Raw genomic sequence first — 13,930 nt, forward strand, 5'->3', positions numbered from 1 at the left:
AACTGGAAGCTGAAGACTCAGACGAGTCACAGGGACGTTAGGAAGTATTTCTTCAGTCATAGAGTTGTCAGCAAGTGGAATAGCCTAGCAAGTGAAGTAGAGGAGGCAGGAACCATACATAGTTTTAAGAAGAGGTATGACAAAGCTCAGGAAGCAGAGAGAGAGAGGACCCAGTAGCGATCAGTGAAGAGGCGGGGCCAGGAGCTGAGTCTCGACCCCTGCAACCACAATTAGGTGAGTACAATTAGGTGAGTACACACACACACACACACACACACACACACACACACACACACACACACACACACACACACACACATACACAACACACACACAACACACACACAACACACACACACATACACAACACACACACACACACACACAACACACAACACACACACACAACACACACACACACACACACACACACACACACACACACACACACATACACACATACACAACACACACACACAACACACAACACACACACACAACACACACACACACACACACACACACACACACACACACACACACACACACACACACACAACACACACACACACACAACACACACACACACACACACACACATACACAACACACACACACACACACACAACACACAACACACACACACAACACACAACACACACACACAACACACACACACACACACACACACACACACACACACACACACACACATACACACTGCTACCTAACTTACACTCTATCAAGCAAGACATCAAGTTGAAAATTACAGAACTTAAGATAACCTAACTTGTTAGTTTCTCGTTTATGTCTATTCTATATAATATGATAGATATGTATATCTACTTGTCTAACTTTTTAACAGAGTCTTTTAATAAAATGAGCATCAGTCTACCACCCGTCAAGTACCGAGCTCTACAGTAAAGTACAGAGCTCGACAGTTAAGTACAGAGCTCAAACAATAAAGTACAGGGCTCAACAGTAAAATACAGAGCTCAACAGTAAAGTACAGAGCTCAACAATAAAGTACCGAGCTCAACAGTAAAGTACAGAGCTCGACAGTTAAGTACAGAGCTCAACAGTAAAGTACAGAGCTCGACAGTTAAGTACAGAGCTCAAACAATAAAGTACAGGGCTCAACAGTAAAGTACAGAGCTCAAACAGTAAAGTACAGAGCTCAACAGTAAAGTACAAAGCTCAAACAATAAAGTACAGAGCTCAGTAATAAAGTACAGAGCTCAACAGTAAAGTGCTCAAGAGTAACAATAAAATTAAACACTCTAGAATTTGACTCGGGAAATCCTAACACAACTGTAAACAAACCGGGAAATGGACGGGACTGAACCCATAGCAAGCAAGTCCCAAACCTGACAGGCCAGTGAGCTAATCAAACCATACCATGGGTGGGGTTAGAACCCGCGATCACAGAGTCTCTGATCGCGGGTTCTAACCCTACCCGTGGTATTGTTTGTTTCAGTGGTATTGTTTGAGTCAGTGCGCTAACCACTGGACCAGGTGGCTCTAGTAACAGTCATCCATCTAGTTACATTTCTATACACTATAAAATGAATTCAAATCACATCCATTCCATGGTCTGTTTACTCTAGAATATAACTCTTACAGGTGGTCCTCGACTAACAATGGGATTACGTTCCGTCAAACCCATTGTATGTTGAAAATGTGGTTAGTCGAATATGAATACACGATAAATAAAAAAATAACTACTGTCTCTGAGTAAGTAAATACGTAATTAGTGTAACCAAATACCAGTATTGATAAGTAAATAAGTGAAAATGAGTTACATACTTGTCACCTTCATGCTGGGTAATTATCCTAAGGTTCGTCTCCAAAGTAATTGTTTTTGCACCATCGTAAAGTAGAAATAACCTAAGTCGAACCATTTTACAGCTGAAATATCATAAGTTGAACCATTGTAAAGTCAAAATGTCATAATTTGAACCATCATAAAGTCAAAATATTCTAAGTCAAACCATTGTAAGTCAAACCATCGTAAGTCAAGGAGCACCTGTATATGGAGACAAACTGGACTACAGCAGCTATAGGGTAACTAAAGGAAAACGATTTTCGCACCCTTTATAGCGTAGGACTCGGCCACGATCCTGAGTGACCTGGTGGGGAGGGCCTTCTCGGTGAGCTGGTCGAGGCCTGCAGTGGCCAGGCGACCAAGAGCACCTTCGTAGTCGCCCATGGCGTATTCTAGCTTGGAGAGCAGAAGCAAGGCATCCAGCGACACTTCCAGCTGACACAAGTGTGAGAAATACCAAAGCATTATATTATTTAACTATCTTGAAACAGTGGTAACATGACTGTAAACAAACCATGAAACAGGTGGGATCTGAACTCATGGCAATTCACTCGCCACGCATTCAAATCCCACCCAATCTGTGGTTTTTCTGGAAAAGTTGTATAAAAATTGAGCAACATTAAATAAGGCAAAAGAATTCTTCTTTATAATTCACAAATAGGCAAAATTATTTACAAACATTACCTTTCAGTCCAAAGCAGGATTCGAACCTGCATACTCTGTATCAAAGTACTGTGTACATTGATAGTGTACAGGTTCAAATTCTGTTGTGAACTGAGAGATAATGTTTGTAAGACGACAGAAAATTTGCAGCATATACAAGGTGAAGAAGTTAATAAATACACTAGTGTATAAAGTTAACTTCAAAAAGCTTTAATTAATATGCAGTATCTCGAAGAGTATATCATTAACCTTCAAAAAATACTGGTTAATCTGCTTTAAAATTATCAAAAATATACTGAATAATTCAACATAATATTCTTGAAGCAGATGTATGAAAAAATGTGCCAATATAGATGTGAAGAGAAACCCAACGAAGTATTCTTAGTATACTTGACTAGCGAAGAACGGGTGACATGAAACCTTAATAACCTTTGTGTAGTTGACCGACTTTAAACCCCATTAACCAATCAACAAGCATTTATAGGAGACAATATATTCCTTTGAATGACCTTTAACAAGTCTATTAAATAGTAAAACAGAAAGACCAGGAGCTGTGACACGACTCCTGCAACCACAAATAGGTGAGTACATATCCCATTCTAGTGCAGATGATGAGATTATTATAATCATAACTAAGCACTTTATGTTGTGTATCTTTATATGTGTATGCTTCTAGACTGTTGTATTCTGAGCACCTCTGCAAAAACAGTGATAATGTGTGAGTGTGGTGAAAGTGTTGAATGATGATGAAAGTATTTTCTTTTTGGGGATTTTCTTTCTTTTTTGGGTCACCCTGCCTCGGTGGGTCACCCTGCCTCTGTGGGAGATGGCCGACTTTTTTAAAAAAAAAAAAAAAAAAAAAAAAAAAAACTAAGCACTGAACTCACAAGGGTTATACAGCACTGCAGGTGAAGGTTTAACATGTTTGATCAAGAACCAGCAAGGGTATACCTGGGGTATACCTGGAGAGGGTTTTGCGGGGCAACGCCCCCACCGCTCATTCTGAGATCAGGTCTCGTGGAGGGTATAACAGAGGTAGAGTTATTAAGGGCAGTGAGGAGTGCTAAAGGAGGTACAGTACGACCCCCGTATCTGCCGTGGATACCGAAACCCTGAATAGTAGTAAATGATATATACAAGTCCTATACATACCTATTATAAAGTTTAATTAATAAATTATGCACAATAACTGGAGAATTATCATTTTTTCACTGATGGGAAGCACTTCACAGTTTTTCTTAGGCATTGAACAACTGCCAACTTCTCTACTTTTGTGCTTTGGGGCCATTATTTTGCAAAATTAAGAGGTATTTTGGGGCCAAAGTAAACCGTGGATAACTGAATTTAATCTACATATGCAACAGTTAGGTATCTTTATTTCGAAACGTTTCGCCTACACAGTAGGCTTCTTCAGTCGAGTACAGAAAAGTTGATAGAAGCAGAAGATACTTGAAGACGATGTAATCAGTCCATCACCCTTAAAGTTTTGAGGTGGTCAGTCCCTCAGTCTGGAGAAGAGCATTGTTCCGTTGTCTGAAACAATATGAAGTTGAAGTGACAGGATGGGGTCTTATATAGTGCCAGGAGGTGAGACGTAGGTTGCTTTGGGAGGGCAGGTCCCTCTCAAACCCAGCCGTTCTCACTAGTAGAGGTTGTAGAAGTTGATGGTCTGTACCATCAACTTCGACAACCTCTACTAGTGAGCTAGTGAGAACGGCTGGGTTTGAGAGGGACCTGCCCTCCCAAAGCAACCTACGTCTCACCTCCTGGCACTATATAAGACCCCATCCTGTCACTTCAACTTCATATTGTTTCAGACAACGGAACAATGCTCTTCTCCAGACTGAGGGACTGACCACCTCAAAACTTTAAGGGTGATGGACTGATTACATCGTCTTCAAGTATCTTCTGCTTCTATCAACTTTTCTGTACTCGACTGAAGAAGCCTACTGTGTAGGCGAAACATTTCGAAATAAAGATACCTAACTGTTGCATATGTGTCTTACCTAACAATCTGTCGGTATTTTATACCATTTTAATGTGAATTTAATCTGTTGCTGTCAAAAAGTCAAAGAGGGAGTGCATCAAAGATGGGGCTGTCAGTGAGGTGGGAAGATAAAGTAAGGATGTCAGATGAGAAAGATGGATTTATAACGTGAATAACATGCAAATAACCTGCACATAGGTGAATGAAATTCGTGACGATGTTTCGGTCAACTCAGACTTGTTAATGGTCCAAGTGGGACTGAAATGTCACCATAAATTTCCATCTCGTATGTGTGGGTTATTTGTGTACTGTTCCAGTTACTGTCTTCTACCTTTTTATTCTTCCTAATTATTATTATTATTATTATTATTATTATTATTATTATTACAATTAGAACTAGTGCTAAGCCAACAATTGACATATATCTATTCTTTCTAATAAATGCAGTACAGTGGACCCCCACCTTACGAACGCATCGGGTTACGTTAAATCTGCCATACGAAGCATTTGAACGCAAAAATTTTGCCTCGCCTCATGATAAAAAAATCTCCTTACGTGATTCGTCCGGGACGCATCCCACGTGTGGCCTCAGCGCCAGTATTTACAAGCCAGCCAGTGCGGCCGTATCTACGCATACATTCGACACATTTTACATTATCCCAGTGTTTTTAGTGCTTGTAACTGCAAAATAAGCCCCCATGGACCCCAAGAAAGCTTCTAGTGCCATCCCTGTGGTAAAAAGGGCAAGAATTAGTATGGAATTGAAAAAAGAGATTAAGGAAATGTGTGCAAAGTGGGTTGAGCTGCAAACCTTTATGGATGAAAATCACCCTGACACAGCTACTGCAAGCCGTGTTGGCAACCTGTACAATGACAATGTTATGGCCCATTTTAGGAAAGTCTTAAAGGAACGGGAGGTACAGAGCTCTATGGACAGATTTGTTGTGCGACAGAGGTCCAGTGACTCTCAAGCTGGTCCTAGCGGCATTAAAAGAAGAAGGGAAGTAACCCCGGAAAAGGACTCGCTACCTCAAGTCCTAATGGAAGGGGATTCCCCTTCTAAACAATAACAACTTCCACACACTCCCCTCCTCCCATCCCATCAATCATCAGCAGATCTTCAATAAAGGTAAGTGTCATGTAACTGTGCATGTCTTCTTCAGTTTGTGTGTACTAAAATTAATATTTCATGTGGTAAAAAAAAAATTTTTTCATACTTTGGGGTGTCTTGCACAGATTAATTTGATTTCCATTATTTGTTATGGGGAAAATTAATTCGGCTTACGATAATTTTGGCTTACGGTGAGCTCTCAGGAACGGATTAATATCGTAAGGCGGGGGGGTCCACTATACTGGCATTCTTCGTTATGATGCTAGTGTCTGCAAATTGTGCATAGCATAGGAAAGCAACCCACAAAGATGTTACTGTTATATTGAAGTCACAAAGAGAGAGTGGTAAACCCGTGAGTCATTCAAGCTATAAGGTGGTGGGAAGATGACGATGAGGGGGAAAGATGTACGAAATATGTGCTCACGTGCTGTAAAGATTAGTCTTCTTGTCGTGAGTAGAAGTGTAGAGTCGTTTTTGTTAGTGCATTTTTTTGTATACAGCTAGGTCTCAACTGGGGCAAATAATAAACCCCGTGGAGTCGTCTGATTATATGCAATTCTTGCGCACTATTTAAAGAGCTCAGGATGGAAGGGGGAAAACTAGAATAAATTAATTCCCTACTAAATCGAAATTCACACTGTTCAAATTGGCACTAATCAAGACTTGGTTATACTACACTTGAAATTTGAGTGTGTTTTATTATCAAGGTATATTTAGTTTACAACTAGGTAGTAGGTTGGTAGACAGCAACCACCCAGGGAGGTACTACCGTCCTGCCAAGTGAGTGTAAAACGAAAGCCTGTAATTGTGTTACATGATGGTAGGATTGCTGGCATCCTTTTTTCTGTCTCATAAACATGCAAGATTTCAGGTACGTCTTGCTACTTCTACTTACACTTAGGTCACACTACACATACATGTACAAGCATATATATACACACCCCTCTGGGTTTTCTTCTATTTTCTTTCTAGTTCATCTCCTCTTATCTCCATGGGGAAGTGGAACAGAATTCTTCCTCCGTAAGCCATGCATGTTGTAAGAGGCGACTAAAATGCCAGGAGCAAGGGGCTAGTAACCCCTTCAAATGTATAAATTACTAAATTTAAAAAGAGAAACTTTTGTTTCTTTGGGGGGGGCCACCCTGCCTCGGTGGGATACGGCCGGTTTGTTGAAAGAAAAAGAAAGATTTAGTTTACAACTGAAGGATCCGTTATCAATAGTGAAAACGAGAGGTATCTGGGCAAGTCTCCTAACACATACTACCTCTTATCACCTAGCAGTAAATAGACTCCTGTGTATTAGTTGACTGGTGTGGGTGGCATCCTGGGTAGAGACAAAAAAGACTACAATGGAAATAAGTCACACTGCTGGATGACCAGGCAATTAGCAGGTACATATAAGTTCACCAGGATGGGTCCTGGCCCGGGTCTTCTCAACGTGGTGACCTGGCATGGTAATTAACAGAGAAGCTTGACCCCAGACTAGACTTCTGGAGTAGAACAACTCTGGAAATTGATCACAGGTGAGTCACAGAAGTCCTACAGCACCTGGGGAGTGAACAGTAATCAGATTATATGTGAAGAACGGGAGGACATTTAGATAAACGGTTCAGAGAATCGATAGAATGATGAATTAGACACTTAAGAAACACTTGATCATCTTCACTGAACTGAGCAAGCCACTGCTTGGTGAAATATTTCTATAATATAGATATTTAAGTGTTGCGCAAGTGCAATGGATGACCTACATTTTTGGGGCCCTGAAGCTTGAACTGTTATGGGTGCCCCTATGCAACCCCATCTCATACAGAAGACCCAAATTTTTTAAGCAATGTGGACTAGTCACTTGTGGGGCCCCTTTGAGATTATGGAGCAATGTGGACTAGTCACTTGTGGGGCCCCTTTGAGATTATGGACCCCTGAAGCTTAATGCCATCTGTCAAGCATTAGGCCTATCTAGACATCACTGGATGACAGCTTAGACCATCCTCATTAACTTTTCCAAAAAATTATTTTACAGAATAACATATAATTTTTTCTCATTCACTTAATTTTTATTGGTTTCATAGTCATCAATGGGTGGGACAACCAAAATTCCTTGGAACAAGAGCCCAGCATGAAAAAAAAACTTTGTTGAAGGTTCGAAACAAAACGTAGTCTTTAACCCTTAAACTGTCCAAACGTAGATCTACGTTTGCTCGCGTAGCGCTCCAAATGTATATGTGCGTTTTTTCTTTACATTCTTTCTTATGGAGAAAATCAAGGTCAGAGCACTACGCACACAAACGTAGATCTACGTTTGCTCGCGTAGCGCTCCAAATGTATATGTGCGTTTTTTCTTTACATTCTTTCTTATGGAGAAAATCAAGGTCAGAGCACTACGCACACAAACGTAGATCTACGTTAGCTCGCGTAGCGCTCCAAATGTAGATGTGCGTTTTTTCTTTACATTCTTTCTTATGGAGAAAATCAAGGTCAGAGCACTACGCACACAAACGTAGATCTACGTTAGCTCGCGTAGCGCTCCAAATGTAGATGTGCGTTTTTTCTTTACATTCTTTCTTATGGAGAAAATCAAGGTCAGAGCACTACGCACACAAACGTAGATCTACGTTAGCTCGCGTAGCGCTCCAAATGTAGATGTGCGTTTTTTCTTTACATTCTTTCTTATGGAGAAAATCAAGGTCAGAGCACTACGCACAAACGTAGATCTACGTTTGGACATTTTAAGGGTTAATAAAGGCTTGTGCTTGTATGGTGCTTCTCTCCATATCCTTCATCACAATATCAACATCAATATTACTATAACAATAAACTACTACAATTTTTCTATCAAATCTTTAAATACAGCCTCTCCTCACTTAGCGACGTACTCGTTTACCAATGCTTCGGACTTACGACCAGTATTTATACCTAAATAATGTATATTAGAGCTGATTTCCTCTATTCTGTTTATTTCAATACGTACTATACAGTACACTACTGTACAAACATTTAAAAATATACCAGAAATGTTATATATGGTGCAAAGGTGACATTAAAACAATATCAAAGATGGTTGACACAAACCCACCACCATTATAGTATGCTCCTCACTTAGTGACGAATTCGTTTAACGACGTGGTCTTAGGAATGGAACTCCATCGTCAAGTGAGGAGAGACTGTACTTACAAAACACAATACGCACTTCAAAACTGACTCTTGGTAGCATGAAGCTTCCATTTTGGCATGATTATGATTATTATTATTATTATTATTATTATTATTATTATTACAGTAAGCCCTCAACTTACAAACATATTGGGGACCTTCTTTCTAGTGTATAATAATGATATTATACACAATAATATGATATGATGATATACTCAATACAAAAGTTTCTCAATTTGTATGTAAGTTGAGGACTTAGTGTATTTTTAAAACAATCAAGATTAAGCACTAAACCACCAGGGTTGTTCAGCTATGGCAAGAAGAGCACTCAATATTACCGTATTTTCCAACACATGAGGTACCCTTTTTTTTTCCCACAATATGTCTAGGCCTTATATGCTCAAGGTCAGGGTCAAGGGTAAGCTCTGTGTTACACTTTAGCAGTTGTTTACTAACATTATGGTACAACTGCTTGGAAACATCGTCGTGTATGTCTTACATCCTCGTGATCCTTATATGCTGGAAAATACGGTACTTCAAACGATACTCAAAACCTATAATTATTATTATTATTATTATTTTATGCTGACTGCATATTCACGGAAAATACTAAAGCCATAAAAGCTATAAAACTCAAAAGCTAAGTGAGCATTTATTAAGCTCTACACCAAATAAATTTACTTTCAAACAAATGAAAACCTGGACATTGCCAAGAGAGACGTTTCTATGTACTGATGCATCATTCTCGTCAACTTAAAGGGCAATCTACTGCAAAACAGCAACGGCACTTTGCATAATGTATTCAAAATAGGTCAACAAGGAAACACACAGAAGTGTATGTAGTGCATTTTCATTGTACGAGTGAAAATTTTGAGGCCCCAGATTAACTTATAGAGTAAACTCTCTTAAACAGCTTCTTTATATACATGTAGTGTAACTGTTTTTGAAGTACAAGTGACAGAGAGTGCCCAAAATTCAAAATTATGTACAGTAAGTCCTTGATTTACAAACACACTGAGAATAAACCATACCCCCGGCCGGGATTGAACCCGCGGTCATAGAGTCTCAAAACTCCAGCCCGTCGCGTTAGCCACTAGACCAGCTAGCCACAATAAGATTCATCCAACTAGGTATATTTCTACACCATAGGAAAGTTAGCACAGGCACCTGTGTGACCACAAATGCAAGTTTTTACAGACGAATCTCCAGCTAGCATGGCCGTGACGAACTCTAGCTCAAGTCCCTTCACTGCCGTCAACATGACTTAAGAAATCGTAATGACACGATTGCAATCGTGTCATTACGATTTCTTAAGTCACACTGAGAATGTTCAGTATTGGGTACGTATATCATTATTATAATATAATGTGTATAATATCATTATTATATATTATTATACACAATTCAGAAGGTCCCCAATGTGTTTCTAAGTCAAGGATTTACCATACTATGAAGACCTTCCTAGGAGCTAATTCAATTTTGAATGTATATTATTGTACTGTTTTAATGAAATATACAAGAAGGTTTCTAAAGAAGGAGGTGACTATATTTGACATGAGTTATCAGTACCAGCAAGTGCAAAGCACTGAAAAAGGTCAGTGTAAGATCCAAAATTTGCTTAAAGAACCAAAATACTGTGGAACCTCGGTATACAACCAGCTCCTTATTCGAACAAAGTTCAGTTCTCGATCAAACAAATACAACCTGCCAGAACTTCACTGTAAACTATTTCAAATTTCTTCGCATTATCTTGTATTATTTGTATAAACAAGTCACTATGGGGCCTACAAAGATTAGTGATAACAGCCAACCAAACAAAACATTCGTTGGGAAGAACTTGTTCGATACTCAAACTGATCAGCACTCGAATGGTCTTCTGGAATGAATTAAGGTCACATACCAAGCTCCACTGTATTAAAGCCAAAGTATTAATGTAGAGAATTTCCAAAATTCATTAAAGTGACTGAGGTTCAGAGTATTACTGTAGCTTCAAAATCCACAATGGCCAAAATTCACTAAAGAAACAAAGTATTACTCAAAATTCAAAAAATACTTAGTCTTAGGTCCAAAGGTCACCAAGACCTTAGTCTTAGGTCCAAAGGTCACCTAGACCTTAGTCTTTGGTCCAAAGGTCACCAAGACCTAAGTCTTAGGTCCAAGGTTCACTCACTACATAAAGCAACTGTTGTAACCTTGTACCATATTCTTCTGATATCTCTCATACATTCCATGAGGCAAGATTCTTGATAATGTAGCCAAGGCTTGCTAGAGTTATACATCTCATAATACAATCATACAGTAGCCATACACACACACACACAGTATAAAGCCATGCACAGATAAACACAGTGCTTCTCACCACTACCACACAATTTTGAGGTGCAACTTTAGACAATGTTTTGCATCCATTCAGGACCATTACCAGACTACAGTTCTATCAGTACTGGACCATTATTGGATGTTTCACTCCTACCACTACTACCTTCAAGTTCATTATTTCTTCTTCCTTCTCTCTTTCTCCCATCCTTGCTCCCCTTTCATATATATACAGCCTCTCCTCACTAGCGACGTACTCGTTTACCAATGACTCAGACTTACGACAGGCTCTCTGACCAGTATGCACAACTAAATACAGGTCTCCCTCAACATTCACGTTTTCAACTTTCACGAGCTTCACACATTCGCAAATTCCCAGCCGCCAAATCATATTTAAGTTTCCCGCCACCTGCGAGTCCCTACTACCCTCCCTCCGACCCCCGCAACTGGCAGCCATCCCTCCCACCACTCAGTGTGGTGAGTGTTTTGTTTGTTCATTATTTGCTATTAAACTACAGAATAAATAATGTAAACCCATTCATGACTGCATATTGGAATGGCTATTAGGAAAGGTATTAGACGGTGACATCATGTGTTTACTCTTGAACACTGCAAAGAATTAAACATTTCTGCTACAGCTAATAATAACAATAGTAATAATAATAATAATAATAATAATAATAATAATGAATACGATATAATTGAAGAAGGAAATTGTACAAAAATACGAGGGAGTGGTTGACACATCGTCAGTGTGACTTTGTTTATGCTGGAGTGAACATTAGTCTCCCTGCTCTTCCAAACATTTCACAATAATTCATTGTGTTTGGTGCTTGTAGATTGAGTGTGACTGGAGTGGTAGAGGCAGTGATTGAGGCAATGGTATTTAATAACATACATGTTAATAATAATACATGTTATTAATAATATGTACTATTATTATTTATAACATATGTTATTAAATACATACATGTTAATAATAATACATGTTATTAATAATAACATGTACTATTATTATTTATAACATATATGTTATTAAATACCACTGCCTCAACCGCTGAATTATTGCGAAATGTTTGGAAGAGCAGGGAGACTAATGTTCACTCCAGCATAAACAAAGTCACACTGACGATGTGTCAACCACTCCCTCGTATTTTTGTACAATTTCCTTCTTCAATTATATCGTATTTATTATTATTATTATTATTATTATTATTATTATTATTATTATTATTATTATTACTATTGTTATTATTAGCAATAGCAGAAATGTTCGATTCTTTGCTGCGTTCAAGGGTAAACACATGATGTCACCGTCGAATACCTTTCCTAATAGCCATTCCAATATGCAGTCATGAATGGGTTTACATTATTTATACTGTAGTTTAATAGCAAATAATGAACAAACAAAACACTCACCACACTGAGTGGTGGGAGGGCTGGCTGCCAGTTGCGGGGGTCGGAGGGAGGGTAGTAGGGACTCGCAGTGGTGGAGGAAGTGGTGGAGGCAGTGGTGGAGTCTGTGGTATTTAATAACATACATGTTATTAAATAACATAACATGTATATATATTTAATAACATACATGTATACAGTGGACCCCCTGGAGTTTACCTGGAGAGAGTTTCGGGGGTCAACGCCCCCGCGGCCCGGTCTGTGACCAGGCCTCCTGGTGGATCAGCGCCTGATCAACCAGGCTGTTGCTGCTGGCTGCACGCAAACCAACGTACGAGCCACAGCCCGGCTGATCAGGAACTGCCTTTAGGTGCTTGTCCAGTGCCAGCTTGAAGACTGCCAGGGGTCTGTTGGTAATCCCCCTTATGTGTGCTGGGAGGCAGTTGAACAGTCTCGGTCCCCTGACACTTATTGTATGGTCTCTTAACGTGCTAGTGACACCCCTGCTTTTCATTGGGGGGATGGTGCATCGTCTGCCAAGTCTTTTGCTTTCGTAGTGAGTGATTTTCGTGTGCAAGTTCGGTACTAGTCCCTCTAGGATTTTCCAGGTGTATATAATCATGTATCTCTCCCTCCTGCGTTCCAGGGAATACAGGTTTAGAAACCTCAAGCGCTCCCAGTAATTGAGGTGTTTTATCTCCGTTATGCGCGCCGTGAAAGTTCTCTGTACATTTTCTAGGTCGGCAATTTCACCTGCCTTGAAAGGTGCTGTTAGAGTGCAGCAATATTCCAGCCTAGATAGAACAAGTGACCTGAAGAGTGTCATCATGGGCTTGGCCTCCCTAGTTTTGAAGGTTCTCATTATCCATCCTGTCATTTTTCTAGCAGATGCGATTGATACAATGTTATGGTCCTTGAAGGTGAGATCCTCCGACATAATCACTCCCAGGTCTTTGACGTTGGTGTTTCGCTCTATTTTGTGGCCAGAATTTGTTTTGTACTCTGATGAAGATTTAATTTCCTCATGTTTACCATATCTGAGTAATTGAAATTTCTCATCATTGAACTTCATATTGTTTTCTGCAGCCCACTGAAAGATTTGGTTGATGTCCGCCTGGAGCCTTGCAGTGTCTGCAATGGAAGACACTGTCATGCAGATTCGGGTGTCATCTGCAAAGGAAGACACGGTGCTGTGGCTGACATCCTTGTCTATGTCGGATATGAGGATGAGGAACAAGATGGGAGCTAGTACTGTGCCTTGTGGAACAGAGCTTTTCACCGTAGCTGCCTCGGACTTTACTCTGTTGACGACTACTCTCTGTGTTCTGTTAGTGAGGAAATTATAGATCCATCGACCAACTTTTCCTGTTATTCCTTTAGCGCGCATTTTGTGCGCTATTACGCCATGGTCACACTTGTCGAAGGCTTTTGCAAAGTCTGTATATATTACATCTGCATTCTTTTTGTCTTCTAGTGCATTTAG

The 13,930-nt window shown here is 39.7% G+C and overlaps 1 protein-coding gene across 7 annotated transcripts in view; it reads right to left on the reverse strand.

Annotated features, from left to right (window-relative positions):
• The window catches only part of LOC128701757 (tetratricopeptide repeat protein 7B-like), a 207,695-nt gene that overhangs the window by 152,298 nt on the left and 41,467 nt on the right, over positions 1-13,930 (reverse strand). For all 7 annotated transcript variants that reach the window (XM_070105056.1, XM_070105051.1, XM_070105052.1 and 4 more), the window contains one exon: positions 2,092-2,260. In XM_070105056.1, the coding sequence (XP_069961157.1) occupies positions 2,092-2,260 (169 nt within the window). The remainder of the gene's footprint in view (positions 1-2,091; positions 2,261-13,930) is intronic.

This window comes from Cherax quadricarinatus, chromosome 96 (genome assembly GCF_038502225.1).
Source record: "Cherax quadricarinatus isolate ZL_2023a chromosome 96, ASM3850222v1, whole genome shotgun sequence".
Classification (NCBI taxonomy): Eukaryota; Metazoa; Arthropoda; class Malacostraca; order Decapoda; family Parastacidae; genus Cherax; species Cherax quadricarinatus.